This window comes from Monodelphis domestica, chromosome 2 (genome assembly GCF_027887165.1).
Source record: "Monodelphis domestica isolate mMonDom1 chromosome 2, mMonDom1.pri, whole genome shotgun sequence".
Taxonomy (NCBI): domain Eukaryota; kingdom Metazoa; phylum Chordata; class Mammalia; order Didelphimorphia; family Didelphidae; genus Monodelphis; species Monodelphis domestica.
In genome coordinates, this window is record NC_077228.1 from 111,351,501 (window position 1) to 111,374,728 (window position 23,228).

Below are 23,228 nucleotides of genomic sequence, written 5' to 3' on the forward strand. Positions count from 1 at the left end.
AGATTTGAACCCAGGTCCTCTGGACTCCAGGCCCGTTGCTCTATCTACTTTGCCACCTAGCTGCCCCCCGTTGAATTTCTTAATGCCTTTCTTTAGAGAGAGTGTCCTGGCCAGAAATGTTTTAGGGCTGGTCAACTCTAACCTATTTAGATAAACCGGGTGATAGGGTCATCCAGCCGAGAATTCTGGGTCGTAGGCCTGGTTTGGAAACTCTGTTGACTTTTTTCACAACTCCCTGCAAGGAAGGAGTGCCTTATTGCTCCCTCCCACTCGGCCCCGATGCCAGGCCTCACTGCGTCTGCATTGCACAAGCATCAGGACAAGCGTTGCCCTGGGTTCAGGCCCGGGCACCAGCGCGCAGGCCCAGCAGCTTCCGACCTCAGGCAGCCAGGGACCCTCTTCTTCCTCAGGCTCCCTGCTGACTGGCGGTGACACTGACCCGAAGAGCAGGTTGGCCTTCGTCGCTGGAAAGCTACAGGGAACAGATGGGTTTTTTGAGTCATGAATATAAACACTGGGAAGACCTTCTTGACTCCTGCTCCACCTTGGCACAGGCCGTGTACCCTTTGGCAGGGCTGCTGGCACCCTGGGAACTGGGAGCCATGCCAAACCATCCCTCTGCCCGACTCCCCAGAGCGCCCCACCTGCTTCCCTCCTGGTGCCCGAGTGAGTGGGTAAAGTCGGGTTTCCAGAGCCAAGAGGAAGAGGAGGCGATCTGTGGAGGTCCACCAGGGCCTCTGCTGCCCAAGTTCTGCCTTCATTCTCTCTGCATTTCTTAATCAGCCCCTTCCCCTTTCTTCCCAAACAGAGTCCTCCTCCCAGCTCCTCTCTGCTTGCCTTTATAGGCATTTAACTTCCTCATTCATTCAACAAGTCTTTGTGGAGCCACTCAGGGGATAAGCTCCAGGGCTGATGCAAAGAGGAACAGATATGGTCCTGCCTCCCTGTAGAAGGGCCTCCCCTCCTAGCAGAATGGGATTAAGCCTCAAGAGGAGGCTCCAGAGTCCTCCATTTCAGAGGAGAGGGACGAGTAGGAGCCGTCCTGAGCAGAAGGGCACAGAGGCCGGGTTTGGCAGGACGATGGAGGACTTGAGAGCTCCTGGGTAAAGTCACAAGAATCGGGGTCCTTTACTTCCTCTCCACTAGGGGCCTTCTAACTCCTCTGGCATTGAGCCGACACCACCATCCCCAGCTCCCTGCCGTCTCCCCCTTCCAAGGCTCATGAGCTTTTCTGACTCTCCCATGGTGATCCCCCTCTCCTCTCGTGCTCGGCGCTGCCTGGCAGGGCCGGGGCTCTGTCCATGCCACACTCTCCAATGATGGGCTCCCCTCCGTCCTCTCACTCGGCGATCTCCCTCACTCTGTGCCTTGTCTGCCTTTCGGCTCGCAAACCAGGCATCCTGGAGGGATCGCAAGCCCAGCGCATCCAGACTAGAACTCTGCGTTTCCTTAGCAGGAATCGGTGCCATTTGAAAAGATTCGGAGAGACCCCAGAGTCATCTGTTTCCAGAGACTTTCTTCTTGCTATAAAGGATATAAAGAATAAAACCTCTGGAGAGGCGATGGGACTTTCCTCAGGATCGCGCTGGTAGCAAGTGGCAGCCTCTGGCTCTCCAGAGAGTAGAACACTCCCTTTCCTCCAAAGCTCTGCTGACTCCCCTCGGACCCGTGCAGGCCGGCCCCCTGATCCCATGGCCTCCATCACCCACGAGTTCAAAAGGCAGTCCCATCATTCCCTCCCTCCCTCTGCTGCGTCTCTCCCACATCTGGGCTCTGAGAACAGCCCGCCCGCAGGCCTGCATCTTTCTATTCTGATCCTCACAGTGGCCCAGACGATTTGTCCCAGGGTCTGTTTGGTCCCAGCAGCTGCTGCTCTTTGGCCTTCAGAAGAGGCCTCCAGGGGAGGCTTTGGAGGAGGCCTTCAGAGGGGCCCTTCAAGAGAAGTTTGAGAGGGGGCTTCAACCTTTGGAGGGAGCCTTCAGAAGGGGCCTTCAGAGGCTTTCCCTGGCTTCTGGGGTCAGACACCAAATGTGGAGCCGAGAAGAGCCCCTCAGGCCTTGCTAGCTCCCTTCCTCTGGGCAGGTCACTCGAACTCCTGTCTGCCTCCTTTGATGTCACAAGGATCAAAGGGGCTCTCTGGAAATGCTGGCAAACCTGAAAACACAGAATAGTTGCGGTTGTTGGTGTGATTATACAAAGTCTTTGGCCCCAGTCTTTCTTCCATGCACTCTCCATTCCAGCACACTACCTCTGGCCTGCCTGACATTCTCATCTTCCCTCTCCACACCTTTGCCTGGAAGGCTCTGCCCTGCCCTGCTGTCTTGGTTTCCCTGACTTGCTAAAAGTCTTGGCTCAAACCCCTCTTTAGCCTGCAGCCCCTGGGGTGGGTTAGCAGGGTTTCCCCCCACTTCACCGGGGGGCTGTACTTTTTCTGTTTTGTTGGTGCTTAGCACAGTGCCGGACATGCAAAGGGGGAAGCCACTGACCCCCTGGCCTCACCCTCACCCTTTTTCTGCCTTGGAACAGAGATCTGATAGGGATTCTCAGGCAGAAGGTTGGGCCCTCATTTTTTAATGCTTCATGGGAACTTGTTGTCTCTGAGGATTCTAACTCAGGCTGTGCCTTTGCTCCTTCAGGACTCTGGCCAGGCCATCCCTCTCGTGGTGGAGAGCTGCATTCGTTTCATCAGCAGACACGGTAAGCACCTGGGGAAGGGGGGGAGCCCCAGAAGCAGTGCCAGACCCCCAGACTTCCCCCATCGCAGGCCTCGGGCTCGGGGGTCAGAGGATTGGGGGTTTGGGCTCAGCATGTTCCACAAGTGCTATTAGGTACTTGTTAAATGAGTAAATATAGGGATTCAGTGTGAGTTTTAGTCCTTACTCACTGATGGTGAGGTGACCAGGAAGACCTCAATTCAGATTTGGCCTCAGGCACTTACTTACTGGCTGTGTGATCCTGGACAAGTCACCTAACCACTTCCTGCCTCTGTTAATATGAGTATCAATCAAATGAGGTCATATTTGTAAAGCTCTTAGCACAGTGCCTGGCACTTAATAGGCATTATATTATTAGGATAATTATCTTTTTTAAAATAACCCTTTCTGTCTTAGAAGAGCAGGGGCTAGGCAAACTGGGTCAAGTGACATGCCCAGGGTCATAAATCTAGGAAGGGTCTGAGATCAGATTTGAACCCAGGTCTTCCTGACTCCAGACTTGGTGCTATATCCACTGTGCCAACTCACTGTCTCAGTTGTCTTTCTTTGTGAAGTTATTTCTAAGTTGCACTGGTCTTCATTTTTTTTAAACCTTTACCTTCCATTTTAGAATCAATACTGTATATTAGCTACAAGGCAGAAGAGTGGTAAGGGCTAGGCAAGGGGGTTTAAGTGATTTTACCCAGGGTCACACATCTGGGAAGTGTCTGCTGTCAGATTTGAACTCAGGACCTCCTGTCTCTAGGCCTGATTCAATCCACTGAGTCACCCAGCTTCCCCCCACTGATCTTCTTTTGATAGTTATCCTCAAATTGGTCTGAAAATAATTCCCCCTTAGCCTCTGGTTGATCCTGATCTAGACAAAACTCTTGACTGTCTCAGTCTCACTGAATGACTTACTTCCCAAAGAACTCCAGGAAGTAATCTGTCCTAAAGTTCCAAGGTAGAAGCTTCCCCTGTGCCCTGGGGCCAGGGTAGGCCTTCTGGCTCCCTCCAAGGTTTAAGTCAAGTCACCCATCAATCTGTCTGGGAGAAGCTGAGTCTTTGAAATTCTACCCCTAATCAGTCATCACATGCAGGGAAAAATTAATGGGGCAAGTGGGAGGAGGGCAATTTAGGTCAAGAAGAAAAACTTCACCTAAGCACTGCTAGACAATAAGGTTTTCCAAATCCCCAGGATTTCTGACTGCAGGCTAGACCCGTGTAAGGGAAGCCCCACCTGAGTGGAGGCTTGTCCTTGTCTGGCTCAGAGGGACACCACATGGACATCTGGCCTCTTCTCCCCCACTCTGCTTGAAGGAGAAGTAGGGAATTGGGGCCACAGGCCACTCCACCCTCTGTCTCTGTCTCTCTCTGTCTCTGTCTCTGTCTCTGTCTCTGTCTCTCTCTCCCTCACTCTCCCTCTCCCCCCCCCACCCCCCACCTTCCTACCTCCCTGAATACCCACCCTCTCTGGTTATATCTATCTGGTCCCTTAAGTATTATTAGTGTAGGGGATGTGATCGAGTTCAATCTCACTTTCAGTCACCCTGTCCTTTTGTGGGGAAGGCTCCACCCACTATATCCAAAGCTTCATTCTTTTCCTACCTACCAGTTCACAATGAACACAGAGAAACTAGCCAAAAAAAAAAAAAAAAAAAACCAAAACCCTCCATCAGCCTCATAGCAGACAGAATTAAGAGAAGGCAGACATAGGAAAATGCTTAGCAGACAATCCACATGAAGGAGCTGTCTGTGGGAGGGTTGGTCCTGGCCTCACAAAGAGCGGAACCTAGATTTCCCCCAAGCTGAAGCCCCGAAGTAGTCCGATTCTCTAAGAAGACTGGAGCCTCATTTGGGGCAGTCCCCTTTCTCCCCCCAGAGGGGGTCCCATGCCATGGACCTGAGGGCAGGTTCAGTGCTTAGATAACTTGGTGGCTCTGTGATGGCGGGGATGTGGATGCCTTTATTTCAAGGATTCTGATCCCATCCCATCTGGCCTTCACAGCTTGGGCTGCTCTTGTTTCTGTCATCCTAGAAAGCTTCCCCAGGGGACACAGCCAACCTATTGTCTTTTTCACTGATTTGCAGAATTTTGGAACTGAAAGGTCCCTCAGAGACCATTATCCAACCCCAAATACCTGAAAAAGCAATTCTGATCATGACGCTCCTAAAAAGCAGTTATCTTGGCTTTGCTTGAAGACCTCCGAAGAGGGGGAATCTGCTGCCTCCCGAGGCGCCTCATTCTATTTTGGGCTTGTGCTGATTGCTAGGGAATTGGATGGGGTTTGTCTTTCCCCTGACTTTCAGATACTCAAATTCAGTTCAGGAATTCCTGCAAATGATGCAAATTGAAACTCATCTAGACATGCCTAGCCTGTGCCACTGTCATCTGTTCTGCAAAAGTTTATTGCAGGGGACTCAGCATGCTGGAACACTTCCTCACTTTCACCCAAAATCTTTCTCTTCCCCTCAAGCCTAAATTTGCTTCTTTGCCCCTTCCTTTCATTGCTCCCCATCTTACCTTTTGGGGACAAGTAAGATAAGTCTCATCCACAGAACAGCCCTTCAGGGATCTGAAGAGATCTCTGGTTCCTCCATATGGCACTAATTCTGGACCCTTCATCATTCTGGTTGCTGCACTCCCTGAGCATTCTCAGATCTGTGAGCTCTCATTGAGAGCAGGAAGTTACAATCCAACTCCATCGTGGTACTAGGTAGGAAAGAAATTAAGCTTTGGATATAGTGTGTGGACCCTTCCCCACAAAAGGACAGGATGAGAGAGACAGACAGACAGATGGACAGAGAGGGGAGAGAGAGAGAGAGAGAGAGAGAGAGAGAGAGAGAGAGAGAGAGAGAGAGAGAGAGAGATCCAACTCCAAAGAAACTGAGGCCTATATGGATTAAGTGACTTGTTCCAGGCCCCATTGGTGATAATTCACACCTGGGACTTGAATCCAGGTCCTTGGCTCTAGTCATCCTTCCAGTAACTCTCCATCTGCCTTCTGGAGTGCTGAAAATGGAGCACTATACTTGAAGCATGGAGCAATGAATTTTGAATGCTCCTTTCTCCCAGAATGTATGCCTCTCCTAATATAGTGTAAGGGTTAATTGATAGGAGTTTGACAAAAGTGAGGAGAGCAGTTTGATAAAACATTAAGTTTAATTTGAGAAGTACAGATAGGAAATAGAAAGAAGGAAAGAGAGATTATTACTCTAATATCTTATGACTATACCTGAATTACTAATCCTAACTAAAATTTCTAAAAAAACCTTACTTTATCTTCAAGGACAGTTTCTTCTGCCTGGCCAGGCCAGGCCTAATCTAACCTATAAATTTATTCACTAACTACCTACTTGTACTAATAAATAAACATTTATCACCTAAAAACTCCTTAAATCCATTTCCCTATCCCAACTGTCAGTAGTAAAAACTGTTGGTAGTGGCTTTTGACTGAGAGAAGGAAACCAGCCTCCTACTCCCTCCAGGTCCAGAAGTAAAAGCCCAACTGTCAACTGATCCTTCCTTATATAGCTTCCTTGTCTCCTAGGTAACAGAATCTTCACTCTCCCTCACTTGTCAGTTCCTTCTTAGAAATCCTTTGGTTCCTGCTTCTTAAAGAGACAGAGGGAGAGATTAAGAAAATTTCTTTAACATTAGCCCAAGATTGAATTAGCTTTTATTGGCTGCCAGATTGCACCACTAACTCATAGCAAGATTGTAATTCACTAAAACCATCAGATCTTTTTCAGACCAAGTGAAGTCTAGCCATGCTCCTTCATCTTGTACTTGTAAAGTCTATTTCTTGAACCTTATTGTATAGCTTTATATTTATCTCTATTAAATTTCATCTTATTAGACTTAGCCCAATGTTCTAGCCTATCAAAGCTTTTTGGATCCTAATTCGGTAGAGTGGGTTAAGTGCTCCCTCCCAATTCTATGCATCTCTAATTTTGAAGTCTAATCCATCAAGTCCATTTCTAATAACATCTGCAGTGCCTTTATCCAGGTCAAAGTGTCAAACAACAGAGGGCAGAGTACAGACTTCTAGGTTGATTTTCTGGAGATCTCCTTCCAAGCTAATATTGAGTCACTAGGGATTACTCTGAGTCCAGCTTTCCAATCCACTTCAAAGTTGTCTACGTTATAACTCATATCTCTCCATCTTTTCCACAGCATAAGAGACTATAGTAAATACTTTGCTAAAATCTAGTTAGAATATACCCCTCAGGGAATATAGCATTCCCCTGATGCTGACCATTTAACCCTACCACAAAGGAAACAAAGTTAGCTCAGGTGCTCTTTTTTGAGCCCTCCATTCTTTTCTGGGTGTTCAATGATCATTCCCCTAATATGTTCTAGGCTTTTGTCAGAAATCAGTCAAACTCACTGACCTCTAGTGGAAAGAGGCCCTTCTTGTCCCTTTTGGGGGAAATCTGGACAATATTGGCTCTTATCTGGTCCCACAGCACCTTTCCCAGGCTCCAGGTGGTGGTATCTACATAGGGTGGATGCCAGTGAAGCATGTCAACTTTATCCCTTATCCTTCTCGTCTGGATACTTGGCTAGCCCAAGAACTCTTTTTACAGTACTAAATCAGTCTCTGTCTCTCTCTCTTGTGCCTTTTTAAAACATTGCTGTCACTTCCCAATATACCCATCCCAATACCCCCTACTGAAACACAGGAAAAAGCAGCATAGTACCTAAATACCTAACAACCCAGTCTCTCCTTCTAACCATATACTTAACAAGCCCACACAGGGAGTCCCCACACCCCTACTCTCCCTGGAGAGATGGGCAGTATGTTTCATCATCTCTGATCATGCCCTTTATAGGACTTGTTCTTGTGGAATTTTTTATTGGTAATGTGTTGTAGCCTACCCTTACCCACCATATATCTTTCTCTTATTCTATGATGACCTTCAACTTTGATTTTTCAGAGCTTGGTAGTTGATTCATAGTTACCTAGATCACCAGAGTATCGATATTAAAAAGATGATCCTTTTCTTCCTGGAGCAGCCAAGACTCATTAAAAGAGTTGTAAAGTTACCCAAAGGCAATCCAGTCCTTTAGCATCCTTTCTACTTCTGGTTCCTTAACCTTTTTTGGGCTTTGGACTCGTTTGGCAATAATCTGGTGAAGCCTGTGAATTCCTTCTCAGAATCTTGTTCTTAAATGCATAAAATAAAATATATAGGATTATAAAGGAAATTAATTTATTCAAATAAAGGTATAATGTTTCCCATACAAGATCCCAGGCCCCCTGAAATCTATCAGCAGTCCTGTGAACCTCAGGTTAAGACCCCCCCTGGCCTACAATATCTGTACCAATGAACCAGCTGTGTGGGTTGTCCCTCCCACCATATATCATTATCTGAGCAGTAGGCATCCTTCCTGTTGTTGTCTTCCCCGTATAGATAGCTAGGCTAAAGTGACTTTCCTCTGCTGTCCTTCATGATTTAATATGGTACTTTTCATAATCTTCCACTAAATAAGATTCTGAATCTTGTTTAGGAAACCCTTAAAATCCGAGGCTCAGTACAATCAGCACGGTGCCATCTGCAAGTGAAAGTATCTGAAGAACCTCATCATATTTAGGGAGCTCCTCTTTGGTTTGAACTGTGTGTATATCCTCAGGGACAGTGGCAAACAACTTTCCCAAGAATACCTCTCCCTATTTTAATGCCTGGCTTGATCTGACTAATTAGAGGATTGCCATTATTATCTCTGTTATGTAACATCTTTCAACATTCCATATGATCTTGACATGTGCAAAAGAGATGCTTTGTTGGATAAGAGCATTTAAGATGACACACATTGCTCTAGGAAATCCAGTGGGTTTTTGGTTTTTTAATTGTCAGCAATTGTCAGCAAGCTCTGAGCACTGTGGGCTCTTGGATTCTCTTCACCGTTCAGCCGATTATATGATTGCAAATGATGTAATGACAAAAAATCATGATTATAGGAACCAATACACAATATTAATTATAAGACAGAAAGTAAGGATTTTTTTAAAGTAGGCATATGGGTTGATAGTTGTCAATATTTTGTTGGTTCACTTTTGTCATGAGTGATGATGTCTAATTTCTTCCCCAATCATTTAGCATCCTACCTTTAATATATGTTGAGATTTGATCTTTAGGAACTTCAAAATTGTCCCCTCCATCATGGGCCTCTTCTATATACAACTAGACTAGTACAACAGTGGTAGAGCACAGTGGAGATCCCATTATCAGTGAAAGAGAACAGCACTCACTATAGGAATATTTATAGATATTTGCCATTTTTTGATTGTTGTCCATTTTCATCCTTAAATGCCTATGGGAGTATCTAGTTTAATTGGATCTTTTGCTAAGCTTTCTTTAAGTGTCTTTCTTTCTATTGCTTTTCACTATGTGATAGTTTTCATATTTTCCACTCCTATTTCCTGTGAGATTTGGGGTTTATATTCTGAAGCATTGTTGCCCTTGACAGCTGCATGACAAAATCAAAACAGTTAGGCAAAACCAACCAACACAGTAACTATATCTGACAGCATATGTAAATCTATATCATTCTTCATCTCTCCGCTAAGAGGAGGGAAGTGTGTTTTGTCATCCCTAATTATATCCTTTACACTGTTTATCTTAAATAAAAAAAGGAAATATTGATTGGTAGCTAAAGTTTTTTTGTGTGGGTGGTGGTGATGAATTTAATGACTATTGATTTGGTGGTTATCAAATAATTTAACCAATGGTTAAACTTTCATAGGAAATATGGATCTTTAATGTCTATTCTCTTATCTATTTCCCGTTTTCCAACCTATTTAAATAAGTCAAGTCATTTGCCTCACATGCATGCTGTATCTTCTCCGTTTTTTCTTCTAATTGGTATTGATTTGGATCTTTGCTGTAACAAATTGACATTGTCAACCAATCATTTCCTGCCAAAATGTAATCAGTTTCATTTTGTTTTTATTTGTTGCCATGTCTAGTATTTCCAAACTTTTTTTCCTTAAAGTATTCTTTATATATAGGTATTAATTTTCTGGATAGACTACAAGCTTTTATCCTCTCTTGATTCTTGCTCCTGAAGGAAAATTCATATTTTGGATATTCTTAACATCAAAGAACACCTATCTCCCCGACATGTTTTTTTTCTCTTAATGTTCATTATGAAATATAATAAGATATTTGTGACTTGTCCTACTTCAGTCAGCATTAATTCTTTTTGAAAAACACATTTCATTTTTGCATTTTGTCCTTATATCACAGTTGTTCTAGGGGCTGGAGGGGAAAACAGCAGCCCCACATTCTCACCCCAACTGAACTCTTCTTTTTGACAAATAGTTACAATCAAACAAAAACATAGGCTATATTGATGACATCTGACAGTGGACTTAACATTCTGTCCTACAGCCAGACACCTTCTTTGATTTATCAGTTACTGAGAGTTTTACTTCTTTTTGGTAATATTTTCATTAATATCATTTTAATTATTGTGTATATTCATCTTTTGGTTCCACTTAATTTGCTCTGTAGCAGTTCTCTTATTTCTTGGAATCCCTCACAGTCATAATTTCTTATTATTCACAATAGTATTCCATAATATTTCAAGAGTATAGTTTTTCAGCCATTCTACAATTGATGGGCATCCACTTTGTTTCTAGTCCTTTGCTACTAAAAAAAAGTTCTACCATAAATATTATGTATTGTTGGCTGTTTGTTTCTGTCCTTGACTTCCTAGATCAAAGAATATGGAGAGCTTAGTCATTTTTCTTGAATAATTCCACATTTAAATTCAGAATGGTTGGACCAATTCACAGCCCTGCCAACTGTGTGTTAGCAGGGTGCAGCAAGGTGGCTCAGTGGCTTGAGAGCCAAGCAAATCTGGGAGAGAAAGTACGGGTTTAAAAACAATGTTTATTAGTAGACTTGTCTTTCTATGGCTATTTCCTTTTTATTATCTTTGCTGATAACCTACCTGGTGTAAGAAAGCATTGATTCTTCTAGAGAAGATATTAATATTATATTTAGATACTCCAGGGAACTATTTTGTTACCTCTGTTCTCCATGATGAGTATATTTATCAAGCATCTGTTCTGTTGCAAGATGCCATGATGGGGCTTGGTGAGAAACACAGAAGGAGTTTAAGGCTTTTCAGTAATTTGAAAAAGTTCTGAAGTAGCCTAAGATGTCTTAGTTCAGTCCAGCAATACCCAGCATCTGACAAGGCAGCATATGATTAATGGCCAAGTAAATGGGAGAGGCAGTAATGTGGTAATGTGGATAATAGAATGGTCTAAGAGGCTCCATGGAAGAGCACAATTTTGAGACCAATCTCAAGGAGGTCTAGAATGGTATATTCATGCAGCAAGAACACTGAAACCTGGCGCCGATGTGCCTGGGATCAGGCTTAATGAAATCAGTTGTTAGCTGTCCATTTTGATAGCTATGAGAAATCTGTGATTTAAAAAGGCAATCTGAATATACCTGCTCCATGTATGATCTTGTGTTCTGACCCTTATGGTGATAATGAGAAAATTCCAATAACCATAATAATGGAATAGCTCTCTTCCCCCAAATAAGAGAGCATGAGCTACAGTGGTACAGACTGAAAAGGGTCCTCGTGTAGGGGCCAGGATGTTCTCAGAGTAGCTCCTTCAAATTCGATCAGTTCAGTTTTTTTAATTAAATGAGCATTAAGGAGGGAACAACAGGAAGTTTGGAGGAACTTACTGTCCTTACAATGGAAAACCCATCTGGTTTTCCTTAATTTTTTTCCAAAGGGCAACTATTTATTTACTCTCATTCCTGATTTCATCATCCCAACTATCATCTTCATGGAGTCCCTCTTGAGAGAGGGATTCTGTAGGAGGCCAACCTCCAAAGGATCTAGTGCCTGATTTCCTTGATTTCTACTACTGATTTACACCAGCCCCTAGACACATGAGCAAGGGCCAGTCATCCCTGCCTCTCTACTCTAACTGGCAGGCCAGAGATACCAATTTTCCTGAGACTTAGATTGCATGATCCACCAGGGAGCATTGGAAGTTGTCTGGTCTCTAAAATGACATTTCTTTATGTAACGTCGTGTTTATATTTTATATATATATATATATGTGTGTGTGTGTATATAATCGTGTATATAGTACGTTTCTTTGTATTAGAGAGAGAGATTGAGGGAGAGGGATTGGGAGGGAGAGAGAAGGGGGAGAGAGAAAGAGAGAGAGTGTGTGTGTGTGTGTGTGTGTGTTTTAAGTCATTGGCTATCAGGCTGTTCCTATCAAACACCTGCTGTTTACTTTCTTTGTTTGAACAACATTATCTGACTGTTTCTCTCTATTGGTAACTAATACGGCCCTATTGCATCTATTCTAATGGTGTTTTAATGCTGTCTCGTGTTCTGTGGGGAATATTCTGCAGATTCCCATAGAGGCGTAGACAACTTAAGTTCTATTAGAAGTCAGGTAATTAGATTCTGCCTGCTTACTTCCTCTTATTGTTTCAGTTGCCTTCAGAATTCCAGCTGGGAACTGTTGTAAACCACTGGAAACTGGGCTGATGGAGCATCAGCTGCCTTGACACCCCGCTCCCCGAGGGGCTGTTCCTTTAGTAGTGGGGGAAGCGTGTGGTTACTAGCTGTCATTTCCCCCTGGAAACGATTTAGCCTCCTTTGGGTGGTCGGCCTTTTGTGAAGGTCGCAGGATTTGAAAGAAGGCCCCGTCTGTGATGGGGTATATTTGGTAAATGAGAGGTGAGAGGAGGGAAGCAACATCGAAGTACCTACTGTGTGAGGCACCGTGCAAAAAGCACGTTTCACAAATGTCACCTCACTTGGTCCTTACAAAAACCCATGACGGTCGGGGTTATTCTCACCCTGGTTTTATAGCTCAGGAAACTGAGGCAGATGCGGTCAATGACTTGTCTGGGCTCCCTGGACTTGCTGACTTTCAGAGGAGGGGCGGCTGGGGTTTTGTTCCCCTCCACAGGCACACAATGCCATTGCTAAGTGCCACGTGCACTGACACTAACAGATGCGTCCCCTTCTTCTCCGGAGAAGCCGTCCTAGACTTGACTTAGTGCCAGAACTGAAGGGGGTCAGGAGGCGATCTTGCTGCGTTTGCACGTAAGACCCTCTCGTGGAGTGACGCCTGAATCAGGAGGCAGAAGAGCTGAGTTTGAAAACAAGCCTTGGCCATCCACTGTCTGCGTGACTGTGGAAAACCTCCACTATATACTCCTCAGGCTCCTTGTCTGTGGCCTCCCTCCCTTCCGCACCAGGTGGTTGTGAGGACGGGATTCCATAAAGGTGTTTACTGTTGCTATCCACATGATGTAATTTAAAGAGTACCAGACCGGAACCAGGAGAAACTTTGGCTTGTCAATCAGTGAGTTTGTCTGTCAGTTAGTATTTATGGCGGCAGAGAGGTGACTCAGTGGCTGGAGAGCCAGTCCTGGAGGTCGGGAGGTCCTGGGTTCAAATCTGGCCTGAGCGACCCTGGGAAAGTCACTGAACCCCCATCTCCTAGCCCTTACCCCTCTTCTGCCTTGGAACCAATACCTAGTATCAATTCTGGGACAGGAGGTAAGGGTTAAAAAAACAAACCAAAGAACATTTATGAAGTGGCTGCTGTGGGCAGGCACTCTGCCTAGCAATGGCATGGAGATGACAATGTGATTAGCAGGCGGATCCAGAAGAAAGGAAGCTAAACTGAATGGGGAAGGACATTAGCAGTGGCAGGAGCTCAGAAAGGCCTCCTCTAAAAGAGGATATGAGCAGAGACTTGGAGGAAGCCAGGGAAACTAAGAAGCATGGGGAAGAGGCAGGTGGGAAGCTGGTGCAAAGGTAAGGACAGGAGCGAGACTGTGGCAGGTTCAAGGAAGGGCAAGTTGGCCAGGCCAGCCAACTCATAGAATGGAAAGGCCTCAGGTGGCAGGGACCCTGGTCAAGGCTCATACTATCCCTGAGCCCAGATCCTTCCCAGTAAAAGAGAGGAAACACTCATGCTTCTGCCCATGGCCAAAGGCTACTATGGGAGGAACTCCCCCAGAAGCACCAGACCAGTGAGGAGCTGTCCATCCGGGGGTGAGAGCTTCAGGCCCAGGGGCCGCTCTAGCCCCAAAGCTTGCCGTTTTTCTGCATGTTGCCCAATTAGCTGTTTTTACTTAGTTAATTAGGATACCGTGTTGATATAGCAGTCACCATCCTGGAGCTTTACGTGTTTGGAATTGCAGGATTTGAAGATGTAGAACCACCTCCTTTAGAACCCCCACATCTTACAGATAAAAGATTCTGAACCCAGAGACATGAAGACACTCATCTGAGGTCACCCAGGAGCAGAATTGCAGAGCCGAGATTGCATCAAGCCCATGTCCTCTAATACAGTGCAGAGGGTCAGAAAGCCCTTCTCCCACTTTATTAAACTCTCACCTTCAGAATCCCTATGAAGAAAAATCACATGATTATCTCAATAGACACAGAAAAAGCCTTTGATAAAATACAACACCCATTCCTATTGAAAACACTAGAAAGTATAGGAATAGAAGGGCCTTTCCTAAAAATAACAAACAGTATATATCTAAAACTATCAGCAAATATCATCTGCAATGGGGATAAACTAGAAGCCTTCCCAATAAGATCAGGAGTGAAACAAGGATGCTCATTATCACCTCTATTATTTAACATTGTACTAGAAACACTAGCAGTAGCAATTAGAGAAGAAAAAGAAATTGAAGGTATCAAAATAGGCAGTGAGGAGACCAAGCTAACACTCTTTGAAGATGATATGATGGTCTACTTAAAGAACCTCAGAGAATCAACCAAAAAGCTAGTCAAAATAATCAACAACTTTAGCAAAGTCGCAGGATACAAAATAAACCCACATAAGTCATCAGCATTTCTATAGATCTCTAACCCATTTCAGCAAGAGAAATTCCATTTAAAATCACCCTAGACAATATAAAATACTTAGGAATCTATCTGCCGAGATAAACACAGAAACTATATGAACACAACTACAAAACACTCTCCACACAATTAAAACTAGATCTAAACAATTGGAAAAACATTAATTGCTCATGGGTGGGACGAGCTAACATAATAAAAATAACAATCCTACCCAAATTAATTATTTATTTAGTGCCGTACCCATTGAACTACCAAAAAACTTTTTTACTGAATTAGAAAAAAAAATAACAAAGTTCATTTGGAAGAACAAAAGATCAAGGATATCCAGGGAACTCATGAAAAAAAAATGCAAAGGAAGGAGGACTTGCAGTCCCAAATCTCAAACTATACTATAAAGCAGTGGTTATCAAAACAATTTGGTACTGGCTAAGAGACAGAAAGGAAGATCAGTGAAATAGACTTGGGGTAAGTGACCTCAGCAAGACAGTTTATGGTAAGCCCAAAGATTCCAGTTTTGGGGACCAAAACCCACTATCTGAGAAAAAAAAAACTGCTGGAAAAATTGGAAGACAATATGGGAGAGATTAGGTTTGGATCAACATCTCACACCCTACACCAAACTCAGAATGGGTGAATGACCTGGATATAAAGAAGGAAACTATAAGCAAATTAGGCAAACCCAGAATAGTATACATGTCAGATCTTTGGGAAAGGAAAGATTTTAAAACCAAGCAAGAGCTAGAAAAAATCACAAAATGTAAAATCAATAATTTTGATTACATCAAATTAAAAAGTTTTTGTACAAAACCAATGCATCCAAAATTAGAAGGGAAGCAACAAATTGGGAAACAATCTTCATTACAAAAACCTCTAACAAAAGTCTAATTACTCAAATTTATAAAGAGCTAAACCAATTGTACAAAAAAATCAAGCCATTCTCCAATTGATAAATGGGCAAGGGACATGAATAGGCAATTTTCAGTTAAAGAAATCAAAACTATTAATAAGCACATGAAAAAGTGTTCTAAATCTCTTATAATCAGAGAGATACAAATCAAAACAATTCTGAGGTATCACCTCACACCTAGCAGATTGGCTAACATGACAGCAAAGGAAAGTAATGAATGCTGGAGGGGATGTGGCAAAGTGGGGACATTAATGCATTGCTGGTGGAGTTGTGAATTGATCCAACCATTCTAGAGGGCAATTTGGAACTATGCCCAAAGGGTAATAAAAGACTGTCTGCCCTTTGATCCATCCATAGCACTGCTGGGCTTGTACCCCAAAGAGATAATAAGGAAAAAGACTTGTACAAGAATATTCATAGCTGCGCTCTTTGTGGTGGCAAAAAATTGGAAAATGAGGGGATGCCCTTCAATTGGGGAATGGCTGAACAAATTGTGGTATATGTTGGTGATGGAATACTATTGTGCTCAAAGGAATAATAAAGTGGAGGAATTCCATGGGGACTGGAACAATCTCCAGGAATTGATGCAGAGTGAGAGGAGCAGAACCAGGAGAGACTGATACACTGTGGCACAATCAAATGTAATGGACTTCTCCATTAGTGGCAATGCAGTGACCCTGAAGAACTTGGAGGAACCTATGAGAAAAACCACTATCCACATCCAGTGGAAACATAGTGGGAGTAAAAACACCAAAGAAAAACAACTGCTTGAGTACATGGGTCGAAGGGATATGGTTGGGGATGTAGACTCTAAATGAATATCCTAGTGTAAACAACAACATGGAAATAGGTTCTGATCAAGGACACAAATAATACCCAATGAAATTGCCTGTGGGCTGCAGGAAGGGTGGGTGGAGGAGAGGAAGGGAAATAAATTGATTATTGTAGCCAAGGAATAATGTTCTAAATTGACTAAATAAACTAATTCAAATTAAAAAAAAAAAGAATCCCTATGAAAAATTGGTTCCAAGGCTAAAGAGCGTTAAGGTCTAGGCAGTTGGGTTTAAATGGCCCAGGGTCACATAGCTAGAAGTGTCTGAGGCTGGACTGGAACCCAGGACCTCCTGTCTCTCTGTCCACTGAGCCACCTAGCTGCCCCTGCTCTCTCTTTATAAATGCAAACGCCATCATGAGGCGGAGATAGGCTCACAGATTTAGAGCTAGAAAGGACCTCAGAGGCTACAAAATCCAACTCTTACGTTTTATAGATGAGAAAACTGAGTTCTGGAAAAGGGAAGTAACTTGCTATAAGCCTAAGTAGGTAATTAAGTAAGTAGGGATTTGAAGCCATTCGGTGCTCTGGTGATTATACCAGCGTGTCTGAGATTCAGGGACAGAACTGAGGCGCTCCTTGCCTCGCTCCAGGACCTTTATTCACCCGGCCTGTAACGCCTCTCCTTGGGTGCTTTGAATACCTCAAGTGCGTGACCTCCCCAAGGCGAGGACACGTCCTGGCTCCCCGAGCATCACCGTGCGGCTTGTCCTTTGACGCCTTCCTCTTCCTGTGTCTTCCCAGGGCTGCAACATGAAGGCATTTTCCGGGTGTCTGGATCCCAAGTGGAGGTGAATGACATCAAGAACGCCTTTGAGAGAGGTGAGAAGCTCTTGCAGCCCAGAGCGATGGGCGTTCCCCTGGGAGACGGGCCAGAAGGGCAGGGGGAGCCGCCAGCTTTCTGGGCTTCACCAAGGGCAGGGGGGCAGCAGGGCCCCGAGGCTCGTCCCCCTTCTGTCTCCTTCCTCGGCCCTCTAGTGCACACCATCTACCCAAACCCAAGAGGTGAACTAGGATATCTGGGCAGTTTATGGTTTCGTTTGGAACCCTTGGCGGCACTTAATATCCCAGATAATGCACGTTCATCACAGCCCATTTATTATCTTGTGGGCTGTTAAGGTAATGGGCAAGCTTTGGTAATTTCCGTCGCCGTAATGGATATATATAGTTCCAATTTGAGGTTGGTCCTATCATTAAATCTAATTACATCTGATGTGAAATTTTCCATGGGGAGCTCCGGGACGATTGTTCTCCCGTAAGTAGGTGTCCTTTGTGGGGAGCAGGGAGGCACGTGAGGCCCCGGGTTCCTGCCCGTCCTCTCCCTCTCCCCTCCAGAACTGGCTCCCCAGACCCGCTCCATGACTCCTAAGAGGAGCAGACGCCGACGGTGTTACTCCTCTTCCCCACCCCACGGGGATTTGTCCCTGGGCCAGACGGCCACCAACAAAGCTTCAGCCATGGGCTCGCCCTCTCGGGGGCTTGGAGGCAGCACCGTCCGCCTTCACCCGGTCCCGGTCTGCGTCCACCTGCGATCTTCCTGCTCGGCAGAGAGGGTGACTCCCTCTCTTGTCTCCTCAAACAGACCCCTCTAGGAAACTCCTCCCTATTTGACAGCTCCATTTGGGGAGGAGAAGGGAGGGGGAACCCCCCACCCCAGGCCTCTCAGAGGCCGCCTCCTCACCCGCTTCTTGTTGTCCCCAGGAGAGGACCCGCTGGCCGGAGACCAGAACGACCACGACATGGATTCCATAGCAGGCGTCCTGAAGCTTTATTTCCGAGGCCTGGAACACCCTCTCTTCCCCAAGGACATCTTCCATGACCTGATGGCCTGCGTCAGTAAGTAATGCCCCCGGCCCCCAGGCACAGCGCGGGCGCGGCCAGAGAGTGGGCAGGGCCTGCTGGGGACGCACGTGGTAAGATGTGTCATGTGCTTTGCATGGCACACTGTGTGTGATATTGCACAGAATCATGTACTTTATATAGAAGATATAAACATGAAGATATTTAGCGATACTGGTCTTCTGTGGGTGGAAAACTGGCCACAAATAACCTGAAAGAGCTTTGTGGACCAGTTTGGGGGCTGCATATTGACTTATAATTAACACTATCTATGGGGTGTGTGTGTGTGTGTGTGAATATATGTATGTGTATTTATACACACACAGACACTCCAAAAAAAACTACGTCACCTTCCATCTTAGAGTCAATACAATGTTGGTTCCAAGGCAGAAGAGCAGTAAGGGCCAAGCAATGGGGGTGAAGTGACTTTCCCAGGGTCACCCAGTGAGGAAGTGTCTGAGGTCTTTGAACCCAGGACCTCCTGTCTCTACACCTGACTCTCCATCCACTGAGCCACCCAGCCGCCCCTTGAAATGATATTTTTATTTGTTTTTTTAAAGATCTTTCCTAATTCATTTTAATCTGGTTCTTCAGAGTTTTGAAGACAAGTTTGCTGGTGATAATCTTGAAGCCTCTGTGTTAGACCCGTGATGGCAAACCTATGACACGCATGTCAGCACTGACACGCGTAGCCATTTTCGATGACACGAGGCCGCATGCGGCTGCATACAGAGAAGTATGGGGCCGCATGCCAAGAAGGACGTTTTTCTCAAAGTGACCCCCCCCAAGTTATGCTCGTTTTTTTGACGAATTTTGACACATCAAGCTCAAAAGGTTGCCCATCCCTGGTGTAGACTGTAGAACTGACTCCAATTCTTAATTGAATTGAATTGAATTTTAGCTCAACCAAAGGGCATCATGCTGTGATAAGATCATGGATTGGGAATTGGATGAGACCTGGGAGGTCACCAGCCCCCTCGCTCTATAAATGGGGAATCTAAGGCCCAAAGAGAAAGTGATTGGCCCAGGGTCACACGGGGCCAGGATTGGAACCCAAGTCTCAATTCCAAATTCAGGGTTCTTCCCTCTATACCGTGATGCCTCTATGAAACGTGTCCTCTATATGTCAGCTAAGCATTATTCACCGTTTCATCCATCCTGTCCAGCTCCAGGAGGCTGGGCTCATGCAGTCATCACGAGCCTCTTTAGCAGGCCATGCTGGGGCCTGTGGCTCTCCGTGGGAGCCTGGGCCCTGGTTGCCAGGGTTTCTGGGAGATTTGACTGAAGGATGGGCAGCTCCCGAGGATAAACTGAGGACTCTCTGAAAGATCGTTTCTTTCCCAACCTCCTGCGCTTTCTTCTCGCACTTGGAGGTTCCAAGCTGGATTCTAGACAGACTAGGCCGGGCTCTCAATCCACTGAGCCACTACCTGCCCTCAGTCTTTTGGGGGGAAAATAACAGGCTCTGTTCTCTTTTCAGCTATGGATAACCTTCAGGAAAGAGCTCTGCATATCCGGAAAGTCCTCCTTGTCCTGCCCCAAACAACGCTGGTCATCATGAGATACCTCTTCGCCTTCCTCAACCAGTGAGTGGCCTTCCAGGCAGCTGCGCCCACCCTCCAGGGCCTTGCATAGAGGCTCCAGGGATGTTAGATGAGGGATGATGGGCCAGCTCTGGCACCATCTCCATGAGCCGGGTGGCACGAGGAATAGAGCACCAGGCCTGGAGTCTAAAGACCTGAGTTCAAATGCTACCTCAGATCCTTTCTGTGTGGCCCTGAGCACACTCAGCCTCAGTGTCCCCATCTGTCAAATGAGGGTAATCAGCCCTGCTTCCAGGGAGGGTATGCAGGTCGAACAAATGAAGATACGTAGGGAGCTTTATAGACCTCGAAGGCTATCTATCTAAAGGCTCCTTCTTCCTGGCCTATAAGTGGGGTTTGCGGATGGCACCCTGAGGCCCACTCCTAAAGCCCGCCCTCACTGTGGCCGTACCCTGACCCCGCACCAGGATGGCTCAGGGTGGAGGCAGGGAGGACTTGGGAACGTCTTTCAATCACCTGATTGGCCCAGAGCCCTTCTGTAGGGAAGCAGACCCCCCCTCGTGACCCTCAGGCCTCCCTGGGGAAGGGGCTCAGGAGGCAGGGGTTGGGCTGCCTTAGGGATCTCGAAATGTGGCCCCAGTGGCTCTTGGGGGAAGGGGAGGAGGGTGTTCCCAGGATCAATAAACTCCCCAATAAAAGGCAGACTCCATGCAGAGGAAACTTTCTGACAAGCCAAGCAGCACGCCAACCCTTCCTGCGTCCATCCTGGATGCGCTCCTGGAGGGGGATGTTATGAAAAAGGAAAACAATTGCATCAGCTGTTCCAAAAGAAATTTGCTGACTTAATAGAATAGGAAAGCCAAGCTTTTGGCTTTTTAGATTTTCTTGCATAAGCCCAGGGCTTGGAGATAGGTCAGCCCAGTGTGTAAAGCAGGATAGGCAATAGCGGCATCTTCCATCTGGGTAGTCACCAGGGCACCTCGAGAGTGGCCCACAGGGAGGCCCTCTGAAGGGGGAACAGGGAGAGCCCTGCAGAGAGGAGCCAGCTCTCTTCCTTTCTTCCAGGAGACAGAGAGAGGAACGTGGCGAGGCCTCCAAAGGCGCTTGTCGTTGGATGGGGGTCCCGAGTCGTGCCCCCCCCTCCCCGTGCCACCTTAACATCTTGGCTGAAGGAGCCCGGAGGGGGCAGGTGGCCATTTGCAGGCCTTCCGCTTCTGCTCCGGGCCGTGCCTCCTGTGACGGCTGCCCCCCGCTCCCCCTCACCTCTCCTCCCTCTCTTGTCTCCTGTAGTTTATCACAGTTCAGTGAAGAGAACATGATGGATCCCTACAACCTCGCCATCTGCTTCGGGCCTACGCTGATGTCGGTGCCCGAGGGCCATGACCAGGTCTCCTGCCAGGCCCATGTGAATGAGCTGATCAAAACCATCATCATCCAGCACGAGAATATCTTCCCCAGCCCCAGGGAGCTCGAGGGCCCCGTCTACAGCAGAGGAGGAAGCATGGAGGATTACTGGTAGGGAGGGCCTTGGCAGCTGGGCCGGGGAGAGGGCTTGTGGCAGAGCCGAGGCTCCCGCTGGACCGTCTGCATCTCGGGCCTCTCCCTGCCCGACCCTTGGGGGCCACTTTGTGCCACAGCCCTTACCAAGATCCCGGGGCTCGTTCCATAGCCTAATGATCCCCACGGAAAGGAATTCCACAAGCCTTTCTGATGTCATGGAGGCAAGGCAAATTATTTCCCAGATTATTCTCCTAGACCCCGTGGGGTGTTAGAAGTTGGAGTTGATACTAAGGAGCGCCAAGCATTGTCCTTGACATCAAAGAAGTCATTCACTCAGGCAGTAAGCACCTACTAAGTGCCACGCACTGTGCCAGGCACTGAGGAGGCAAAGACAAAAGGGGACGCGATCGTCCTCAAGGAGGTTACAGTCTATTTTTTTTAATTAAATCTCATTTTGCTTTCATGAAGATGCAACTTCTCTCTCGGGTCCTTGAGAAAATAAGGAAGACAAAACTCTCGGCACAAACAAATATAGCCAAGTCAAACCAATTCCCATGCCAGCCTCATCCTCAAAACAGGTTTCCACATGAGCTCTTTAGTCCATCACCTCTCTTTAAGAGGCAGGCAGTCGCCTCGCCGATTGTCCAGAATGGTGCTCGGGCCTTGTGCTGGTCAGCATCCCTAATGCTTTCAAAGTGAACTGTCGTTCCATTATTATTATAGAAAGCGTTCTTCTGGCTCTGTTCCCTTGTCTGTGAATTGGTTCATACAAGTCTTCCCAAGCTCCTCTAAAGCCGTCATTACAGTAGCACAGTAGTACTCCGTCCCATTCCTGTACCACAGCTTGTCCAGCCACTCGTTCCCCAAAGGGTAGGCACCCTCTCGGTGCCAGAAATAGTTCTCACCATAATGGAGTGGGGGGAGAAGTCATACAGAAAGAATTTGTCTACTGGGGGGTGGGGGGAGACAACACTCTTCTCTGAAGACTGTAGAGAGAAGGGTAGCCTCCAAATGGGCTAGTTAATTGGAGTCCTCTTTGGACACAGTGGGATGGACTCTTGGAGAATTCCAAGTGGCTATGGGTCCAATTCTGTTGGCCAGAATTTGATATAATTACAGTACAACGTTACTGGATACACAGAATCCTAGATCTGAGATCTGAAATCAGCTGGACCAGCCCTCTGCTTTTTCTTATCACTTCTTCTTTAAAGCAAACATAACTGAGGTCTCAAAGGCCTCATTGACTTGGCCAAAATCCCATCACTACTGAGTGTTAGAGAGAGCCATTAGAAGCAAAACCCTTAAGAGTAGGAGGAACCTCACTTCTGCCTCCCATGTATCCCCTCACTAGCGTCTCTGGCGCCTTGCCCTTCAGCTTCTGCTCAAAGCACCAGAGATGGGGAGCTCACACTCCCTCTTGAGTTAGTTCATCCTCTATAGATAGCTCCAAACTTTATATCGTGCCCAAACCTCAAATCCTAGAACATAGAGCCAATGGTTCCAATTTGTGCTTGTAGCTTCAGAAAACAATTCTTATCTATTTTATTTCTTTTTTTTTTTAATCCTTTCCTTCCATCTTAGAATCAATACTGTCTATTGGTTCCAAGGCAGAAGAGCATTAAGGGGTAGGCAATGGGGGCCAAGTGTCTTTCCCAGGGTCACACAGTTAGGAAGTGTCTGAGGTCACATTTGAATCTGGGGCTTCCCATCTCTAAGCCTGGCATTCAATCCACTGAGCCACTTAGCTACCCCCTGATCCATTTTCCACACAACAAACATTTGGATTCTCGAAGATGGGCCTAATATTCCCCCTTTCCCCTTAAGCCCCTTCTCTTGGATGTGTATCCCTCCTTTCTTCTAGGACCTGTTCCTCACAAGACATCATCATCGTGGAATTCTGGTCCCCTGCCTCTTGGTGCAGTGCTCTTTCTCCCCTGAGACCACTTAGGAGCTGAGTGAGCTAATGCCAAGTGGGATAAGGAGAGCCCCTCTTTCTGCTACTTTCAGATTTCTCCTTCCTCTC

The 23,228-nt window shown here is 46.2% G+C and overlaps 1 protein-coding gene across 13 annotated transcripts in view; it reads left to right on the forward strand.

The window, feature by feature from the left end:
• SRGAP2 (SLIT-ROBO Rho GTPase activating protein 2) overlaps positions 1-23,228 on the forward strand; it is a 239,853-nt gene that overhangs the window by 199,192 nt on the left and 17,433 nt on the right. For all 13 annotated transcript variants that reach the window (XM_056815828.1, XM_056815827.1, XM_056815826.1 and 10 more), the window contains 5 exons: positions 2,637-2,697; positions 17,067-17,144; positions 18,024-18,158; positions 19,642-19,747; positions 20,996-21,220. In XM_056815828.1, the coding sequence (XP_056671806.1) occupies positions 2,637-2,697; positions 17,067-17,144; positions 18,024-18,158; positions 19,642-19,747; positions 20,996-21,220 (605 nt within the window). The remainder of the gene's footprint in view (positions 1-2,636; positions 2,698-17,066; positions 17,145-18,023; positions 18,159-19,641; positions 19,748-20,995; positions 21,221-23,228) is intronic.